This window comes from Pelmatolapia mariae, linkage group LG7, assembly GCF_036321145.2.
Source record: "Pelmatolapia mariae isolate MD_Pm_ZW linkage group LG7, Pm_UMD_F_2, whole genome shotgun sequence".
NCBI classification, from domain to species: Eukaryota; Metazoa; Chordata; class Actinopteri; order Cichliformes; family Cichlidae; genus Pelmatolapia; species Pelmatolapia mariae.
Genome location: NC_086233.1, coordinates 20,340,826 through 20,362,314, shown reverse-complemented (window position 1 = coordinate 20,362,314; position 21,489 = coordinate 20,340,826). Strand labels below are relative to the sequence as shown.

The following is a 21,489-nucleotide window of genomic DNA, read 5'->3' as shown; positions in this document are numbered from 1 at the left end:
AAAAGTCTGTGGCTGTGGTGGCTGGGATCAGAGAGGATCCGCTGTGCAAAACTTAACATCACCCACATGAGACAGGAGACTATCAAAATAAAACAGGAAATAACACACACTGAGTCCAGACCAAGACAACTTGACAAACAGACATGAAGATATGACTGACAAAAGGATAAAACATAGATTATAACAGGAAAATTAAGGGATAAACACAGGGACCAGGACAACAGATTTATTAACATGAAAAGACAGAGAAACCAGGCAACCACGGAGGCAGAACACAGAGAGAGCAGACAGACTTCAGCAGTAGATGATGATGATGACAAGACAGAGAGGTGAGAACAGACTGGACATGAAAGGGAAACTGACATAATCAAACAATAGTCAGAAATACAGAAATATAAATAACAAAACTTCAAGGCAGTCAAGAACTTGAACACAAGATTCTCATAATTTTAACGAAGAATCTGTCCATCCCAGAGCCTGGTTTTGCTGGAGGTTTCTTCCTGTTAAAAGGAAGTTTTTCCTTCCCACTGTCACTGGGGGCTTGCTCAAAGTGGGTTGTTTGATTGTTGGGGTTTCGCTCTATTATTGTAGCGTCTTAACCTTACAGTTTAGTGCTACACAATAACATTTTATTGAACTGAATCAAATTCATGAATGGGAATACAGAGGGGTCAAACCATGGTTACACCCAAAAAAACCAGGAAGATCGGAGTCTGCAGGGTGGAAAAAAAAATTCTTTGGACAGATCAAATCAAGATTAACTTGTACATTCATTAAACAGTGAATAATGTATGGGGGCAGTGTTATGTCGTGGGGATGTATGTATGTATTCAGCCAAATGCCCCAAAACTGAGCAGACAGTGCTTCATAGTGCAACTGGATAATGAGTCAAAGCAAACTGCAACAAAAACCCAAGAGTTTCTCAAGGCAAAGAAATGTGATTCTTCAGTGGCCAAGTCAGTCACCTGATCTCAGCCCAATACAGCTGCTTTTCAGTTACTGAAGACAAAACTGAATGCAGAAAGACTCACAAACAAGCAGCAACTGAAAGTGGCTGCAGTAAAGACCTGGCAAAGCATCTCAAGGGAGGAAGCAGAACATTTGACGATGTCCATTAGTTCTAGACTTCAGGCAGTGACTAGTCGCAAATGATCGTCATCCAAGTTTTAAAAACAGTTCCTTAGGGTTACAATTATGTTCTTTTGTCCAGTTAATTTTCAGCTTCTAAAAATAGGGCACTGTCTATTAAAATGGTTTTAATTCCTTTTGTTAAACCCCTTGAATTAAACCTGAAAATCTGCACTTCCATCATGTATTGATTGTTTGATTTAAAATCCACTGTGGTGAAAGAATTTCACATCATTGTCCTAAAATGGATGGACCTAAATGTAATCATTACCTGCTATTTGTTGAACAAATAAATACTACTAGATACTACTTTTTAGTAACACAATACCAGTGTAATTTGTAATAAGGAACCACTAAGTAAATTTGAAATATGATGCATTACTCTTCAAGGGAACACAAAAAGACTAGTTAATGTTGGAGTAATTGTTTATGTATGAGTACTTACTTTTTCAGGCTGGTTACTGTTTGATGCTGAGTAAATCGGAAACTATTTACAAAGAAAGGGAAGACATGAAATCTATTCCTGACAGGGATTGTTTTTCTCTCATTGTTCTTTGCCTTCATTTAAACCAAAACTTTCCAACATTTTTCATTTGTAATTATTATTATTAGCTTCTTTGACTCATTTGATGAGTTAGAGCAAGCCATCATGGCATTTGTATCAAAACAACCCACTGTAGGTTCCTTATGTAATAAAATGAAAGCAATATTGTGTTTTTGGCTTTCTGAAAAGATTTCACACTCAAAACTGTGACAAACACAAAGCAAACTGTTCATTTTAATGAACGCTGCCAAAAAGACCACCCTTTAAAAGTCAGTGTTCGTGACACCACTATCACACCGCTTAATGCGTCATATGACATGATATTCACAGCTCAAAACTCATATTAAAATAATTATATACTAAGCTGAAAAAATACTATATAACAGTAATAACAAACAAGTAAAATAAATAGTTTCATGCCTTTTGACATCACATATTATACTTATATTGCAACTCTTAGTTCAATCACAAATTTAGAGCGTGAATCTTCTGTAAATTCACCCCACACTGCCATCTGCTGTTTAAATCCCAACAAAGGGAGCACAATATAGAGCTTTACAGTTGAACGTGTGATTTTTTTTTTTAATGATAAACATGGTAGGGTATGGCAACCTATCGTGAAGAATTGCCTTTTATGCTTGAAAATTACTAGTAAAACTTTCAAAGTTCACTTTATTCAGTCACAACCTATAATTATTACCTTCCAAATACAAAATGCTGATTGATGTAGACAATTATTCTTTCAGAGAAGTCATTTAAGTTGGTTTAATTATGAGGCTGAAAATTTAAAAAAGAAAAAGAAAAAAGTCACCTCTAGTATAAGTGATCAAAGCCTGGCAATCAGACATGAGTAGGTGTTAGTGAATCGTTGAATGTGTTAATGAAAACCTCCTTCACTTCTCAGTGTGGGGTAATCCAAAGTTCATACTTTCACTAGGTGGTAATGTAATTTCATTATGTTTTTTTCATCTTGTTCCTTTTTTTGTTGGTAAAATGTTCCAAGTGAGCAGTCATTACAGTAAAAAAGGTAAAAGTGATAAATGAAACTATGGCTTCATGAATGATTTTACAGAATAACCTCCGACTGAACCTTGTATTTCTTGCATCTTGCATATTCCTGGTCTTTTTTTTTTTTTTTTTTTACATTTTTCTTTTTGTTACATGAGCTTGTTGTCTTCCATAAAAATAAACCAACAAATATTTGATAAGACGCTGCACTGTGTGTCCTATCTGTCGCTGCCCTTTAAACATAGGTGACTCATCCTGCTTTGTTAAGGTCATTCTTGAACGAGGATATGATATTATGAGCCATACGCACTCGAATTTTCTGCTGGGTTGTGTGTGGACTTATCCAGATGGAACCCTTAGTCTTTTCAACACAAAATTGTATTTCCCTGCATGGAGTCCTTATCTGTCCTCATCATTTCTGTACCTCCAGCAATCTGTATGTCAATAAAGTCATGAAAGGGATCAGTCAAGCACGAGAATTTCACACGGGTACATACGTGTGTGCCTCACTGTGTTTGAGGACTGCCTAATTCACACTGCTGACCTTTCCGTGCTCTGCAATAAAGTGTGCCAATAAATTAGTTGGACTCTTCATTAACAAGATGGCAGATGTAAGTAAGCACACAACAGATGTCAAAATATCCATCACTCTTATTTATGGCATCTTGTAAGAGCCGTTGGTTTTTATTTCATGTGTGTGTGCATAATTTTCTGTGATTTGAAAATAAAGTGATAGTTACAAATTGTTAACATGCAGAAAACGTGAAGACAATTCGGTGTTGTGTAAAAGGAAGAAGTAAAAGTTGAAGGATTTCCTCCTATGTTTTAGCACACAGTCACTAATCTTGTGTTCGAGTAGTGTGCGTTTTGTGCTGCTGTATTTTGCTCCAGCTGCTTGTGAAAATAATTCCTATATTTGCATTTCAGCACATTCCTTTGCTTTACTTTTGGATTGTATTTACATTTCAAGGAAATTCCCTTGAAAATATAATATTTTTAACAGGTTTTAAATTCACAATTTTTAAAAGTTTAAAAGTGTGTGATGGTGTCAAATAACTGTGATCTGAGTATTGACCAAAATAACCGATTACTACAACCAAGCAACCCTAATCTGGTAAAAACTGTAATTTAATATTGTAGGTCTAAATAGATGCAGTTTTGAGGTACTAGAGATAGGGAAAAAAAATCTAAAGCATCAGCATGTTTGTATTTTATGCCGCCACAACTTAGAAATTGCTCTATATACTATTTAGACTATTGAAGTAACTTTTTTCATTGGGAGTTTGTGCTGCAGAACTCCCAGAGTAGGAGCCACTGCCATAATCTATTATGGGCCAATACTTACAGGGACTTACAGGAGACAGATTTAAAGAAGTAAACAAGTAAGAGTAATATCCTCATTTCCTATTAGCCCAAAGAAATAAAGACATTCACTGATAAGTATCCATGTAGTGTATCAAAGAAGAAGAAAGGTTTCCTTTTCTGAAAAGAGAAATGAGTGTTCATGCATTCTTTCTAATGACCAGCAGGGGGCAGTTTCTCTTACTCTGAAAAAAAACAAAACAAGTCTCATTGTATAGACTGTATATGTATAACAGTTCTCACATGTGCTGTACTTTATTACCCGAGTAATAGCGCTCTCTGAGGTAAGAAATATTATTAACCATAATATCCTGCTTTCTGCGGTTATTGTAATAACTGTATACTTGAGGTCTGAAGAACGCTGCCATATTGGAAAGATAGATTTATGGTGTCTTTTTATGTCATTCTTATACAGAGAGAAGGTTTCTGGGAATTTAAACAGTGCAGAGCCCATGGAGATGTGTTGTCCTCCAAGAAAACAATAGCGCATTCCAGCAGACAACTGCAACGTGTAGATCTGCATCTGCAAAGCTATGGGTAGCAATAAAGGCAGTATGCTGGAGCCTTAACACACTTGGCTAAGTGAGGCTACAGCAACAATGAACTTGCAATGTAAATGCCTTGGGTTGTTGTAACAAGGAGCAGGTCTGCAACCACTTGCAGTCACTTGCAAGTTACTTTGGTCACTTTAAAGATGACGATAAGATGGCAGTAAGATGAAATCAGCCTGCTATAATTTTCTAACTTGAATAATGCCATGTTGGCAATTACATCGTGTCTGTGATAATATGGCGAGTAACTGTGAAAAAATAAGGGAATATTGCAAATCTGTTGTTTTCTGTTGCAGAATTGTTGCCCTCCTACACAGAAATTCACATTAATTGCTGACATTCAGAGACCAGTGAGAAATGTATACATTTAAAACAGAAATGTAGAAATTGCTCCACAAATAGCAAAGTATTTACTGCAAGAATTCAACTGCACTTTAACTGCAAAGCAACACAGGCACTGGACAACCTTTGAAGACAGGCTGCTACCCACCGGGCAACATGTTAAGTCGCCCTTTGATCAAAAGCTGCCTGCTGCAAGTACCTGCATTTGGCTTGCAAGACCAAATAAATAAATAAATAGATAAATAAATAAATAATAACAAATGCAGTGCAGTGGGCAACTGGGCAACCACTGATTTTTCACAGCCCATGTATTTTGACTGTACTGTGACATGTGACATGTTCACATGTGTATTTGAGGTCATATGCATGTGAAAGTTACCAATCACAGAAAGGAAAGCACTTTTATGTTATGAGGATTGAACTTTGAGGGCGAACGTACCTGTAGAAGTCTTCCAACGCTTGCTAAGTGGAAAATGTCCCACTAACGTGGCAGAAACTTTTCAGAGTGTGTGATTTAACCACGCCTGCTGTCACTTGGCAGTAGCATCAAAAACATGTGAATCAAACAGTAATATGGAATAGTCTTATTCATATTTGTGCCGTTGCTTCTTTATAACATACAAGGACTTCTTTGTAGTGGAGCGTAACCAAGTGTTAAAACATTGAAAACTGTGCTTTGGAGCCAACTTTTGTGCATTTATTCTCTGATGTTTATGTTTATTTGGACTTCTTCGTCTTCGTGGTACACTCCATTGTTGTTTCATGTCCCCTTAAAGACAACAGTTCAGCTAATCAGTTTTTCAGACGTGCACAAAGGACACCAGCGGGGAACCTTGAATCCCCCTTAACAGTTTATAGGCAGACCTTTACATGTGAAATATTGCTTGCTTATGAATGTTTAATTTCACTCAGTTTGACAGAATCTGAGCAAACGATTTCAGCCATGAAGCGTTGTTTTAAGCAGAAAAAGTGAGTTTAATTAAATTTTACACTGATTTCTAAGAACTGTCCGTTATTATCATCACAGTCATGAAAAGTGTTTTGGGCAAAGGCCTAATAATTTTCGTATTCAGACTTTTTTTTCCTGCTACTATCTGCTTCTTTGGATCAAGATTTCAGCTTGCATATAGTGCATTTCCAAATCTGCATATGAAGTACAAGTAACTCCAACAGATCAGTCGTGATGTATCATTAAAATAAAACACATAAAATGTACGGATTTTCCCTAAAATGAACCACTCAGTGGAAATGACTCATTTCTTTTACATGAAAACCTCCCTATTTCATTTTGTTAGTATTATTTTTTATATAGTGTAGTGTACATGTAAATGACCCGAAGAGTTCTTCAGTCACAGCTTTTCCTCACATGCTTATTGAGACAGAGGCAATTACTGAGGTCTCGTCCATCCGCGTGAAATGACGTTGACATCTTCTGCAATCACCCAGCAATCTCTGGGCAAACAATAGCGATCGATAATTACAGAGTATAGATGATAATTTGTCATCATCACTTTCTCATTTTGGCACCAGCGTCGGGCTACTTAAGACACCCACTGACGTACGGCTGTGTCAGGAGGGGCATTTAACTTTGAACCGTTAGCCATTTCTATCAAAGGCGCCGGGAGTGGAACCTCAGCAGGTTTGCAACTGGACAGCTGTTTCCACACTTATCGGCTCACGCGAATAAAAATCGACTATGGTGGAGATCTTCTAAAGTTAGATCAAGCCGATTAGCTGTAACTTAAGGACTAACATTCATTTGGTGTTTTGTTTTTGTTTATATTTACGTTTATATTTTCCGATAACATGGGCGGAGAGTGCTTATGGTATTCATGGACGTGCAGACCGGTGTGGCCAGTTCTTATTATTCTGGCTACTCTACCGTGTATTTTGAACTGCTCAGAGAGCCCTGCAGCAGTTGTTGGGAAAATGTATCCACGAGGCAATCACTGGGCAGTAGGTAAGGGAAACCTTCACACAATCTGCTAAAAATATTTCGTGCAGGCAAGTTAATATTACTTTTGTTCTATGTATTTGGCGATTATATCGCAAGGTTCGCAGGACTGTTCACTCTTTGAAACAAATACTCATAACAATAATAGCCTATTTATTACAACTGTAATAACCCTGGACCACTTCAAATCATTCATTTGTTTTCTGTTGTGATAAATAAGTATGTTTTTAGTCATTCTCTGCTAAGTTATATATATATATATATATTATAAGTTACACCAGGAGGAATGAGCACTTTGCAGTGAGAAAAAAATGCTTTGCACACATCTACACTTGATTGCAGTGTAATTTCAAAAGATGATCTAGAATAGATTCTTCAGAACGCTACCTTTTATTTCCACCTTCCCAGGTCACTTGATGGGAAAGAAGAGCATAGAGGAGGAGCAGGAGGTAAACCCTGACAGGGACTACCTGACAGCCCTAAAAGCAGCCCGGCTCACACAGCATCTAATGCAGGCTCTGATGCAACCAGAGAATCCAAATCAGATGATGCCTCAAACTGCAGACAGGCTGCTTCAGCGCCACTGGAGAGAAGAGGACAGAGAAAAATATCTGGCAGAGGTATGTGTGTGGAACAAATCCTCAATTATCAAGTGATCCAGTGTTACGTCTAATCATGTGTACATTTCCAATGTAATTACTACTTTATAGATGTCAGACCTGCTTCTTCTGGCTTTGAAACTGCAAGACAGTGACTCCACCTGAATGCAAGATGAATTTCTGTTTTTTAAAAACAATCATCATTATCAACTTAAAGTACTCTATAATCACATATCCACACTGTGTATTTTATTCTGCTGTAACAGATTGTTTGTTTCATCACTAATTTTGGTTTCCTGTATGCATATCATGCAGCGTTTTGATTGCTGAACGATCTGACAAGGTTGTGTTACATAAGCTGAGAATCTGAAATAAAATGGGCATAACTGCACTGTGGATGTCAAAGCATGCTTTACATGTCAGACGTGTCCTTTACCGTTTTTTCTTTTTTTCTGGAATTGTTAGTGCTTCTGAGATTTACTTCACCAGTACAGTAACCAGTTTGTACCACTAGATGTCGCACAGCGTCAAACTAAGAGTGCTTTCATTTCGAGCAAATAATCAGGTGGATTGTAAAATGTTGACATAATCACGACTGCAGACAAAAATGGATGATCACACTTTCTCATTAGAAGGGAAAAACGCACAAGCACAAAAACACAGAGATACCAGCCGTGTGTGTGTGAGTGTGTTTTGGGTAGTTGGATTAATGATAATTATCATCCCTCAGGAGTTGCAGACAGAAAGAAGTGCTAATTGCAGCAATTTGGTTTACACACACACACACACACACACACACACACACACACACACACACACACACACAGTTTTCTCTTAAAGCCAGAGGAAAGTTTTCACTCTGCTTCTTTTTCAATCATTTGTTAAGGATGATTGGCAAACAATAGAAGTACAAGCCACTTTCACCCCCATTATGGGTTTAATCCCAGGAGCGAATGGGATAAAGTTTACAGGAGTTAATGAGGAGGAAATAAGTGGGTTGAGGGACTCATTCTCCTAAACGGAGAGAGAAAGTGGGTGAGTTTAAGCCTGTTGCATGTAACAAACCCACCATATGTTTTTTTTATTAATTCAGAAGCATGAATCTTTATACTTAGATTCACAGTAGGAATGTTTTTTATTTAAATAATGCAGTTCCCTGGGTCTACTGATCTTTCACCGCTATACGGGGCTAATTTTAACATTTTCCATATAACATGTGCAGAGTTTTTTATCTTTACACAAGTGTGATACTGAAGACACCTCTGCAGGTAATGAATGCATTTCCTCATGGAAACTTAATCTACCATCATTTCATTCTGTCAGACATCTCAAATTACGCATGAAAACGGGAGAAATCGTAAATTTGTTAATGTATTTGTACACAAACAATTTATTGCATAAGGAAAGTAATCCCATTTGATACATTTATTTTATGATTCAGTCTCAGAAACAAGTAAAGATTTAAAATGCTCCTTTTATCCATTTACAAGAGGAAGCATAAACAGGCATTGGTGAGTTTTCAGTAGGCTCTGTACTTGTTCTATTGGCAGTAACACTGGATGAGATGCGGACTGGGCTGGCTGATACAATAAAACAATTTACAGTGAAGACAAAGGAGAAGAGACGGCTTCATATTTACAGGAATTTCACATTAAGTGTCACAATTTTTCCACAAAGTTGTACGTGTGGATGTCTTGAATTCCAAAGGGCAACTCGAGTTGTCAGTCTTTAAAAAAATACAATCCCATCATGAAAATGAAGCCAGATTTCTCCAAAAAGATTCATCATGGTGTGTTCAGGGGTCTTAAAGTCCACCCAACATCACCATGTCTTCCCAATAGACTGAATGTGCTCCTTAGCCTTCATCCTCAGTGAAGCAATACTGGAGTTCCTCGGATCAGCTGAGCACTGGTATGCCGGGGGCGGCAGGCACATAGAGCTGATGTGAGGCAGGTGAGAGCTGTGTCCCAGGGCTGGGGAGTTGAGGAAGGACGATGGCAAGGAAGAGGGCATGGGCGGAGGAGGAGAAGGTGTGTAAGTGCCTGGAAGGCCCTGCGAGTTGCTGATGAAGCCTGGGAGCGACTGCAGCGAAGTGGAGGTGGTGATCGGGGTGGAGAGCCAGGGCTCCAGCTGCAGCCCGGAGGCCAGAGAGCTGGTGGGAGAACGACTGAAAGAGAGCAAAGACGAGGAAGGGGTGTCCTGAAGCTTGATGGAGCTCACCTCCAGCTTCTCCTGTCGACGCCACTTGGCTCGCCGGTTTTGGAACCAAACCTGAAAATATAAAGATTTTTTTAATCATCTGTCTATCTTGATAAAACATTTCCCTAAAAGTTTGATTTATACCCGAAAAAGAAATGAGGTCTATGAATCGATCCAGTAGCCAGTAGAAATACATAAAAATACAACTTTTAGGCCCAAAATCAGTCATAAATGTAAACTGTAACCTCTATAATTTAGAATGTGAAACATAATACTGCAGGAAAGCATTTGGACATTAATGCAGAAGAAAGGAATTAAATATAGTGTCAGTGGAAACTTTTTGATTCCAGCACTTTGCATGAGCTGTGGCGCTGCACAAACAACAAAGTGAAACTGATTTAGAAATAAATTCAAATTCCATTTTTCAAATTTCTTTCAAATGTTTAATGTTAAAAAACATAAAGACAAGTTCAACATTTATTTATTAATTTATTTGTTTAATTTTATAAATTTGATTCCTATTTTGCTTGGTTGCAATTCAAACAAATAAATAAGCATTTCCTCTTAGATTAAAAAAATCCACTGCTGTCACTTTTATTAAACATTTATGATCGTTTTAATATTCCATCATATTTATCATATTTATATTGATCATAGGCATCAAAAAGTAATTTTTTGCAAATCAAACGAACACGTTATTTCTCTACATTTCTAAAAGATAATATAAATATTCAGAAATCTACAATAAATATATTAAATTTAATCTAAAAAGATCTAATTTTTTTTTTCTTTAGCCTTATAAGCATAGGAACCGTCATCATTATGGTTTGACTTGCAGGCCTAACGGTCTTCAATATAATAAAAGGTACTTGCAATAAAATAAAACAAGTGGTTTTGCTTCGGGACATACCTGCACCCGGACCTCGGGCAGGTTCACCTTCAGGGCCAGCTCCTCTCTGCTGTACACGTCCGGGTAGTGGGACTTCTCGAAAGCTCTCTCTAGTTCGTGGAGCTGGAAGGTGGTGAAGGTGGTCCGGTTCCGTCGGTGCTTCTTCTTGTGGCTTTCGTCGTCGGACAGTTTGCCGTCTCTGTCCGGTGAGTCCGGGCACACGGAGGCTTCGCCGGTGCTGCTGCCACAACACACACCTGTGAGGAGAGGAGGCGGTGGAAGAAGTCAAACACCGGGACTGGAAGCTTTAGCCGAGTTAAAATTCGCTTTTCAAAATAAAATGGTAACTCCACTTTTTCCAGTCCAGTGTGGTTTTTATTAAAATTTTATTTTACTTTTTTCCCCCTTATATTTGTTTAAAATTTTTTAATGTATTTATTTAAACATTCATTATTTCATTTGTATTTTTGTATCTCTCCTTTTTTTTAAAAAAAGAAGAAAAGAACCTTTTAGACCTTTGTACCAATATACATTTTGATTCCCTTCTGGGTAAAAACTGAATTCACAGTGTTACTTTATCTGGAGTTTAAACAACTTTCCAAACTAAACCACAGGGTGTCTGCATATTTTCAGCATATTGTTTTTGCACTCAGATTGACTGACGCGGGACTAAATGTGAAGAAAACCGAATTTACTTACTGTCACAACTTTCCGAGTAATGGTTTTTCTTCGTTTGGCTCACTATTCCATTCCCGTTGCGCTCAGCGTCTTTGACCTGGACTCTTTCCGTCACGTTATAGGAGGCTGACTTGTGGAATATGGTGTCTTCTTTAAATCCCAGTATAGCCTCTATGCTGTGGACCGTGGACGGGTTGCTCCCCGGGTTCTGGACGCAGCGTGCGGAGGGAGACATGCGCTCATCCATCATCATTACTTGGGTAGTTGATCCAAGAAGCCACATTGGTTGATAAGTCCAGAAAAAATATCCAAAAGTAAAAACAAAAAATAATAACAAAACACTCTGACTTCTTCTCAGATATATTACCCCTTTTGATAAAGTTGTAGCTTAATGTCGGGCGACGTTGGAAAACTTGCGCACAAGACCCAGGTATCTTGCTCGGTGGTTGTGGAGCATCTTCGGAGCCGGCTTTTAAAGTAGCGCCTGCTCTAAGACCCCCTGCTCATGCGGCACCCCCGCTGCACGTCAGAGAGGGGACGTCCTGTTGGATTTGGCCCTGCTGGATTTAGGGGTGGCAGTGCGACCATTGCGGGCACCAGCCTCCACACCCTCCCTAACTCCTCCCCGTCACAAGTGCATGAGTCGGTGCTGGCTCTAAACCTACTTACATAAATCTTAAAACCATCTTTCCACTCCTCCAGATGTCATGTTCATGTCAGTCTGTGGGGAAAAAAAGAGAGGGAAGATTAGGCCCACAGATTTAGGTACAACAAAATCATAATTACAAGATTTCTGGTGAGGACAGGGATTGCAAGATGGCAGCTTAATATTTAATCAAAGCGTCAAGATATTGTTGCCAAAAATGAAGAGACGTCCCCTTCAGTTTAAAGATTATTTGCTTTATTCACCAAAAGAAAAGGTCATCCACCAACTGACACACGACTGCAAGCAACTTAAATTATTTAATACACTCATTAAAAATCACTTAAAGCGCTTAATGATTTGTCAACAAGGTTCCTTTTAAAAACGGGTTCCTGTAAGTGTCGAGTCAAAGAGGTTAACAAAGCCCAAACAATAACATATTTGTGCTATAGCCACTTAACGGCAAACAAAGATTGACAGCAGTGTGGTAATCCTGCTTAAGGGGATTACATTATTTTACTCAAAAGAGTTAAAACCCCTAAAACTATTTAGCTTTTCCTAATTAAAGAAGGTGACCTTATCCTTTGTTTGCCACAGAGACGAGGGGGCACTAAAACAGAGAGAGATGCAAACGGAAAAAAAGACAACTGCCAGCAAAACTTTTACAGAAGATGCTCTGTGTTTGGTTGCACACACGATGCAATCATATAAGACAGATTGCAACTTGCAGATAATGATCTTCGATTATGTTTTTGTCCAAAAGACCAAACCCTTAAGCCAAGAGACAGAAGTGCAGGGCTCACAAGTTTATTTGGCAGTTAACAGTGATAGCTGTTTGGAAAAGGGGTTTTTAGAGACATGTGCAGCCCACATATCGCTAAAAGTCGTCTTCTGTTTTTTGTTTCATTTTCAAAATATCACTTATATTACAAACTGTTACAGAACCTGAATGCTCGGTTTCTTTCTCATCAGTGTGTCATGACTAGAAAGTATCTGTAGTAAAATGTAAAAGCGTGAGAAAAAAAAATCAACCTATAACAGCAGTGATGACAGCCTCAAACGTCTGTGTGGTCTGTTGCTCATCAAAGAGGCCTAAATCTACTAAATGTCATCAAAAAACAAACTAAAACAAAACCCTGAGTTTTTCAGATTATTCTAAATTAGAGATTGAAATTTGAACTTCTTGAGGGAGGGGGAGTGAGAGGAAGATTGATACCCCTCTCACATCTGTATTGTAAATATCCAGAAGCCAAATATTTAGCATGAAAACTGTAAACAGGAGAAAACAGCCCAGCTTCTGTACAAAACATTTACTTACATCTAATTAAAGCCAATCCAAAACCTGGCAATTTTGTGGTTTTATATTTGGTTATATAACTGACAAAGGGGTCAGTAAAAACAGAGGTACTGGTAGACTGAGTAACGTTAGCGGCCTTCCTTTCGTCTCATATTGTTGACCCAACTTTGCCCAAACTGTTTGTTAGTGATATCAGTCTCCTCGCTCTCATCAGCTCTCAATAAGAAAACAACTTTTTTTTTTCTTAACTTTGATGCTACTATAATTCAGCTGGTTAAGGAAACAACCTATATACCAAAAGCTATTATCCTCACTACAGTACCCTGGGTTTGAGTGTCCCCTGCTTGTTTTCCTCTTCACTCTCTTCCCCTACCTTTTTGCTTACTTTACTCTCCTATTAAAAACAAAAGCAAAAAGGCCCCCAAAAACTAAAAATACATGATAAGGACAGAACCTTATGAAAAACTTTGCACACAGTGTTGATGTGTGTAAATGATGTGATATCCCATGTAGGACTGTACTTTGGCATTTCATTTATTAATCCATTTATGTATTTTGAAGAAATAAAATAACACTGAAAAACCAAATGGTGTATGATTTAGATTTTACTTTGTTGGAAATTAATTCCCAAGTTAAAGCATGGCTTGGGTATACAGTCGAATGGATAGGTACAAAGTGCAGTATTTAAATAGCTTAGTTGAAAAGATCATTATTCTAGATAGAAAAATACAACAGTGGGTAAGGAGGGAACCATTTTAGTTACAGATAAGTTCTACAAGGTAATAATATCCTGAATAATGAATTAATAATAAACATTACCATTATGTTGTCTGTTTTTCTGGTGAATTTGAGTTTGACTTTTAGTGATGATTTTCTGATTTTAACTTTACACTAAATGCACTTTATTAAATTAAAACTGTCCCAAGAGCTCCACTGCAGGTCCAGTGTAACAAGTGGTTTAACAATAGATTTACTGTGATGACTTAGTGGAAACGCATCCATCTGATGTGTAGAAAAGTAAAGATTGTGATTTACATTATGCTCATCCTGACCAATGCTGTGACCTTCTGGGGAATAATTAAAAGCCTTGACTTATTAATGAAGGTTTTTCTGTTGCCACAGTGCATCAGTGAGCATAACTCAACTATTATGGCGCTGGTAGGTAACTCTAATTAAGCTGCGAGTATACACCCAGGAGAACGTTCTAAGCAACAAACAGAACGTCTGCTCCTGTTAATATTTTGTTAAACCTGCACTGGCTGCACTCATTGGTGAGTCAGTTTCTCTGTGTAGCACCTTAAGGAGCTAACAATTTCAACTATTAAGCCATTATGATTAGCTAACTAGTGTTATTGTTTGCATTTATCCATTGTTATTTCAGTGCTTTAACTCTTACTTTTAGCTATGTATATCAATCCTCATGGGTAATCATATAATGTTCCATTATAACTGGTTATTTTTTAGCAACAGTAAATTTTTCAATTTAAGAAAAAGTATACTTTAACAGTGCATTGCTTGCTTTAAGCTAACTATGCTAGCTTAAAGTGTTTAGCCATTACTTTTTGCTAGCTCTTTAAATAGTTAGAAATGAATATATTTTCATTCTTAAATCTCCATTTGTTTCACACTGTACAAGCATGTCTGCAAGCATTTTAAAACTGGAAAAGTTTTGTTGGGTGAATGGGGGTGTTATGGAAATATTCCAAGCTAGTACTTCCTTGTTGGTTTTTCAAAACCTGAGTTTGTCCTCTCATCTGGAGAGAAAGAGAGGAGGACTGCACAGGCTGACAACCTTGGCTGTGCTGATCCTATTAGATGTAATCTCCAGACTTTACAAATCCACATCTTGGGTTCATGTGAAACTCCTAAGGTTGTGACTCCCTGTCCCCCCCCAGCCCCCATCCTTTTCTGCCTTATAGTTCCAAACTGTTTGGATAATGCCCAATTAAATTAAGACCTATTTATTTACTTACTGTATTAGTCCTGATTCAGTAGATGGGATTATAGTTACTTAATCTTAAATATTTGATGTCTGTACAACAGAATTTCTGCTTGGCCGACCAGTTTAAAAGCCACTAAGTCTGATTATAAAATCACATTACCATATACAGTACATTCATAACAAGGTGTTTCCATTTAAATTGCTGCATATAACTGACACATAAAAAAGTCAGATATTTAAGAAGATATTTCAAGCTTAACAATGCAAACCAACACGTTACTTGTATTCCACATATGTCTTTATTTGAAGTTTTCTCAGTGTAGCCACCATGTGTGTTTTAAGCGTTTATGAGCATTGCTTTTATTGTAATGATTTTGAAATTACAGTTTGTGCAAATCTGCAAATGTCTCCGCAAATGTGTCAGACACAACAGTTTTTATTACAACTATAATGTCAAAACTTGTAAAGATCACCTTTTGTAGTAACACCGACAGAAAAAAAGACTACATTTCATTAGTTCAACACCACATACAAAAGAAAAAAAAAAAATCTAGAATCACCATGAAACCAAAAGGAAAGTGGAAATACGCAGACAGGATTGGTTTAATAAGTCTTGGTTATTTTAATGAACCGCAAAACAATTTTAGAGATTAAACATTAAAATTTTTTGATAAACAGAGAAAAAAGTCTATATTATATGACAAATACAAATTTCGAAATATATCAGGGCCTGTAGCTTTATGAAGGAGTTATGAAAAGAAATTATCCGTGGCAGTGGATCAGGAAAATGTGCTTTTCTAGATTTCTTGTGTAAACGGTAATGAGGGGGAGGGAGTGGATAGGGCACTCAGCACATGATTTAAAATAGTATTATTTTGTTTTATGGAAAGTTGGAAACGATTACCCACCGAGTAATCAGCTGACATGGAAACCTTTAATGTATATTCTTAAATAGATGCAGACTGGTTGTGGTAAAGATATAACACCCTGGTGAAGATAATGCCTTTTTAGTTCTTATAAGAAAAATGAATACTTTGCAGGCATTTTTACGTTTTGACTGTATCCCAGACGTGTTTTTTTCCCCAGGAAGTGGTGATATTCATTCCTCTCTTCTCTCTTCTTCTTCTTCCCGACTTTGCGAACACACACGCCCTCTCTGGCCGCTCACATGACGGAACATTTCTCTTCTGCTTTGGTCTTCAGCTCGGTGACCGTCGCCGAGGCCTTCTCCTTCAGCTGGTCCATGTCCATGTTCTGCAAGTTTTGAATTTGACCCAGGAGGGAGTCTTTGCCTTCCTCCTCTGTAGCATCCTCATCCACCATCTTGAGCAGCTCCTCGGGCACGTCCACGTCATCCCCGGCCATCTCGATCATGTTCTCATCCTGCTCGCTCTGCACGTGACAACATCAGAACAGAGAGCACGATCAGAATCCAGGAACATCGGTGCGTTAAGGTGAAAGTTGATTTATAAAACAAGCTGGATAATGACACGACAGCAATCACTGCATTTCTATATTTTATGTTGAATTCTTACAAAGAGAATTGAACAGGTTTTTTTAAAGATCTACCTTTTACCCCATTTATTTTCAAATTAGGCACATTTTTCTGGGTTTGAAATCAAATTATAAACAAGCAAAGTTAAAAACAAGGCAGAAGACAAACAGATAGCCTCTGATATCTGTCTTAATCCACGTTCAAGTAACTGCACTTGAGGATATTCCGACTGGCTGTGTTTTTATCAAGCAGGCACAAGTCTCATCTGATGTTATCCACACTGCCACACTTCATGTGTCACTGCATCAGAAAAGATGCTAAATTTAAAGCCTTTTTTTTTCAACAAACACAATCTAATCACTTAATATCTGGAATAATCATGCAATAGGCACTGCACTGTGACTACCGGTACTTTAAAGTTCAATCTGAGGGATTATCGCAGACCTGCTTTATCCTTTCCTATTAGAATCTAAAGATATCCTCTATAGCCTTGCACGAGACCTCATTCCTATTTCTTACCACACCAATGTTTTCATTCATATTGTCTGCTTCACATAATTCAAAGAATGTTTTCGCTTTTTTCTTGTTGCTGAAAAATCTATTTCAAATGCTAATCTCCAGTACAAACACTTTGACCTTTGTTCCCTTTAAGAGTGATGAGCGATGTAGCCATCATTCTCCAAGCATAATTACATTTGCATGTACTTCTTTCAGCCATTATCCTTATGATAATTATGTGGTTTCAATTTAAAAGAAAAACAGTGCTAAGAAATCCATTTGCCGTTTGAAACACAAACAATGACATGCCTGCTGCAAGAGATTGTTAGAAACACCTCCGGTAGCCAAGGTCATCACTTCATTTAGATAAATAACAATCACGATGTTAGAAAACCTGTAACAGAAACTTATTTTGCCATTTCCACCAAAGAACACATAGTTAATCACATGTTTATCAAATTAAAGGTCCCTCTTTTGGTCTTTAGCTTTGAATGGTGTTAAAAAAAATCTACCATACCTTTTTTTCTCCTTCCATTACAATTTCTTTTTCTTTTCAGAGTCCTTGGAAATCCTGGAATAGCTCACTTTGAACACTCTAAAGTAGATGCTGCTGTTTCTTAAAGCCAGATCACTCTGAATCACTTTGGTGCTTCGTGATGAGCCTGGGACACCTGTTCAGTGGCAATTGGCTTTGTCCGACTCAAGGTGCAGTGCGCAACACATAGGCTAACATCTCCAGGACGCTGGCTGAATCTTTTTTTCCACTAATCTACTGGCATGACTTCTACCTCCTGTTGTCCAGGCTGGAGTTGCCAAGCACTACTATTAGACTAAGATAGCCTAAACTAACCATGAAGTAGCTATTTCTACCTACAGAAAGGGCACTTAGCTCAGCCAGCTTATTTTCTTTCCCAATAAAGCCGAATAAAGGGTTGTCAATTATTATTACCTGCCCTAATCCTTAAAAAAACCCTCATAAATACCTGTAATCTAATTTAAAAAATGACATTTAAACAATTTAAAACACATTTATTGTGAGCAGATACAGTATAAGCATGTTTTAATGTTTTTTTTAAACCAAAACTACCAGGGGCTATTAGGTATATTAATATATTTATATTTGCAATTTTAATTGTACTTACCTCCGTTTATAGCTAGCTTCTATGAAAATATATTGAATGTTAATATGTTTATAAAATGCTTGCAAAAGTAAACTCTTGTATTGAAAGTGCATCCTTGAAGTCTATTAACTCAAGTAAACCAATAACTGTAATTTACTATATTAGTAGACAATGGTGTACTAGCGAGAATCACCAAAAAGCAATAAAAATTATTCAGATTTCATGGAACCTGACACAGCCTTAATTAATATAATGAATCTGTACCAAACTTGATTAAATCCCCAAACTAAAAGTAAAAAAATGTGGGTACACTTACCTTTGGGAGTCTGTATTTTTCTCTGAGGCACACCCTCAGTGTTGCCCTCTCTGCCTTCTTATGCAAGAAATCTGCATCTCTCTCCATCCTTCCGGGACAAAAAAATGTTATTAGTAAACTATCCTTCAGTGTTGGCCATTAGTCATAATTAAAAGTTTTCCCGAACCACGAATGTGCAAGAAATCTGGTTTACTTTTAGATTTTCTTTTAAATTCTGACATAACTACAGAAAAAAAAATCTTTAAAGTATTTTATTCTGCTTTTTATTGTTTGGTGTTCATCAGTGCTCAGTGCCTTTAACATCCTCCAGTTAATTTCAGTTTTATGTACTAACATGGCTCATTTCACCTACAGGCTCTCAGTATGTAGTTTAATATATAAAAAAGTACATTTTACTTACTGCTAGTTTACCTATTAGCTGTTTTTGGAACGCTCATGCTGTATCTAATAGCAGTTTTAATAAAGTTACATTTAGTTGACATATGTGGTATAGCTGTTCTTTTTTAATATTTAACATGTCATTTTTTTTATTTTGCAGTTTTTAAAAAATATGTAAAATATGTAAAATTTATATTTCTTATAATAAAAATTATACAATATTTCTTGATGTATGCTGCCCGAGTTTAACACTTATAACTTTAAAAGATGAAGTACATGCTGAGACTACTGCTCAGCAAGAAAATTTACGTATTTAATATATAAATTATTACACTGTAACATTATAAACAACATTTAAACTTTTTTCTGAATGATGATACTTTGATATTTGAATCATGATTTCAGGTTATCAGTGATAACTTAAAAACGTGATGATCGTGATTTTCCAGCAGCCTGCAGTCTGCCAGACTCTGCATATTCTTGCATTTTTGAGACAAAGCTCGTGTACTTTCCCTCAGCCAATTAAAGATGGGATTATTAGGCTAGACTGAGTCAAGCAGGTTTGAAATCCAGCCAAGACACCACAATATAAACTGTAGTGCAAAAAACAACAAGGTGGTTAAGGTTAAGATTTCCAACAAACTCCCATTTATTGAAATTTTATTCACAGCTGTACAGATTACAGATGGCCTATTTTTGCTTTGAAGAGGTGCTTTTTTATCTTTCGTTTTCTTTCTTTAACAAATTCTGTTTGTGTGTGAATCATCATTTTGGAGAATTTGATCAATGCTAGGATTGTGCAGTTAATACAAATATAGACATTTTCTGATGGCTTCCAAAATTAAACGGATTTAAGTACCCAAACATGGGAGTAGAGAGGCAGGATTAAACTTGTTATGTAATACAGGCTGCATGGATCTGATTCATGCTGCAGAATCTGTGCATTTAAAAAAAAAAGTAATTGAATTTAATTATTTGCAAACTCACATTATGCCATTATTTCAATATTTAATGTAGCAAAATGTTTAATGTTACTTTATTTTTAAAGACAAGAAAGAAAGTGAAAAGAAAAAAAGTGAGAAAACGCTCTTCACATCGTACTTTAAGTTTTGCTTGATTATTTGTTTAAATTCAAAATTTGAATAAGTCACTCAAAATGTCAGCAATAGCTGTTCTCGATGCAGAATCAGATGACAGATTATAGAAGATCATTGAGCTGGGTCCATTATGACATATAGCCCTGATGGATTATATTGCAGAACAATATGAATTTAAAAAAAAAGATTAAATGTTACAGCATTTTTACTGTGGTGGTATGATTTCTGTGACCTTCAGTGACAGATCCACTGCTCAGAAACACACCTCGCTTATTGTAAATTCAAAATAAATAATATACACATTGGCATTAAGATGTAGCGAGGCTAACGTGTAAAGATTAAAGTCATATATTAAGATTAAAAAGGGAAAATAGTGAAAGAAATGAATGAGATGAAACAGAATACAGCTCGTCAAGGTCAGATTGCACAGTCAGCAGCCATACTGTTTTTGGTGGGCCTGTGACAGCCTTTAAGAAAAAAACAGGTGGTACCCTCCATGTTGCTACTTACTTTTCCTCCACCAACTGTTTTTGGTACTCTTCATACTCCTCGCGTGTCATCCCTGCGGCTTTGGCTGGATCTGAGGGGGTGGCCTCCTCTTCTTTATCACCTCCACCGCCAAGACCCATTCCTGACAGGGGGTTCCCAATCATGCTCTTGATCAAGAAAGCCATCTTCAGTTCTGGGACTCTTTACCCTTTACGGCTAAGAGGAATTTTGAGCTGATGAATAGGATCCTGCTCCCCTTCGCTTCAGCTTCCTATAGCTGTCAAATCCAGTGGTAGCTCTCTAGCTAACCTGCTGCTTGTCTATGGACCCAAGGACACACTGGCAACAAGCAACAGAAACATACACAACACACACACACACACTCATGCACACACTTAAACGCACACACGTTTTGCCTCGTCCATAATCTGGATTTAATCCTTCCTGCTTCACTATACTAAGAGGCAGATGGCCTGTTTTCTCTCTATTTTTAAATCATGTGGGACTTTCTGGATGTTTTTCGAATAACTCTGACACTGCGGGGATTCTTTGGCAACAGTTGGAGACGCGTTCGTGTCAAAAATCATTTTGGAGTGGGGCGTCTTCAGTTTATCACCACACATATGTGGCTTCCACCCACTGTTGCTTAATCATATTAGTAAAGTACGGGTTGGCCCGTGTGCAGCTTATACTGCCAAGAGCAGAGTAGCAGGGTGGAGAGAGAGGAGCAGGATTAGAGTCTTGTTTATCCCCGTGAAGCCATCCCTCAAGCAGTGCTATTGTTCCATGGGAGGATGATTGACAAGAGGAGGGGTGGGGACCTTTCATTTCATTTCACTATCACTCAATCAAAATTCAAGCTTGGCGAGGAACCTGTACACGAATGATTGCACGCTGAACATTTTAGGAAAGCTGCTCTGCTGATTTAATAACTAGGTGGTGCTCATTCTACCAAAGAG

The 21,489-nt window shown here is 37.4% G+C and overlaps 3 protein-coding genes across 3 annotated transcripts; 1 reads left to right on the top strand and 2 right to left on the bottom strand.

Moving 5' to 3' along the window:
- Positions 1-6,503: 6,503 nt before the first annotated feature.
- Positions 6,504-8,283, top strand: grp (gastrin-releasing peptide). The gene is made up of 3 exons (XM_063478348.1): positions 6,504-6,895; positions 7,298-7,509; positions 7,600-8,283. The coding sequence occupies exons 1-3, from the start codon at positions 6,742-6,744 to the stop codon at positions 7,651-7,653; spliced, it is 420 nt and encodes a 139-aa protein (XP_063334418.1). The 5' UTR covers positions 6,504-6,741; the 3' UTR covers positions 7,654-8,283.
- A 575-nt stretch (positions 8,284-8,858) lies between these two features.
- Positions 8,859-12,053, bottom strand: rx3 (retinal homeobox gene 3). The gene is made up of 3 exons (XM_063478345.1): positions 11,276-12,053; positions 10,598-10,833; positions 8,859-9,759 (listed from the first exon to the last, which is right to left on the bottom strand). The coding sequence occupies exons 1-3, from the start codon at positions 11,535-11,537 to the stop codon at positions 9,310-9,312; spliced, it is 948 nt and encodes a 315-aa protein (XP_063334415.1). The 5' UTR covers positions 11,538-12,053; the 3' UTR covers positions 8,859-9,309.
- Positions 12,054-15,416: 3,363 nt separating this feature from the next.
- cplx4a (complexin 4a) lies at positions 15,417-20,886 on the bottom strand. Its single transcript, XM_063478347.1, has 3 exons — positions 20,552-20,886; positions 18,567-18,654; positions 15,417-16,528 (listed from the first exon to the last, which is right to left on the bottom strand). The coding sequence occupies exons 1-3, from the start codon at positions 20,713-20,715 to the stop codon at positions 16,301-16,303; spliced, it is 480 nt and encodes a 159-aa protein (XP_063334417.1). The 5' UTR covers positions 20,716-20,886; the 3' UTR covers positions 15,417-16,300.
- Positions 20,887-21,489: the final 603 nt, after the last annotated feature.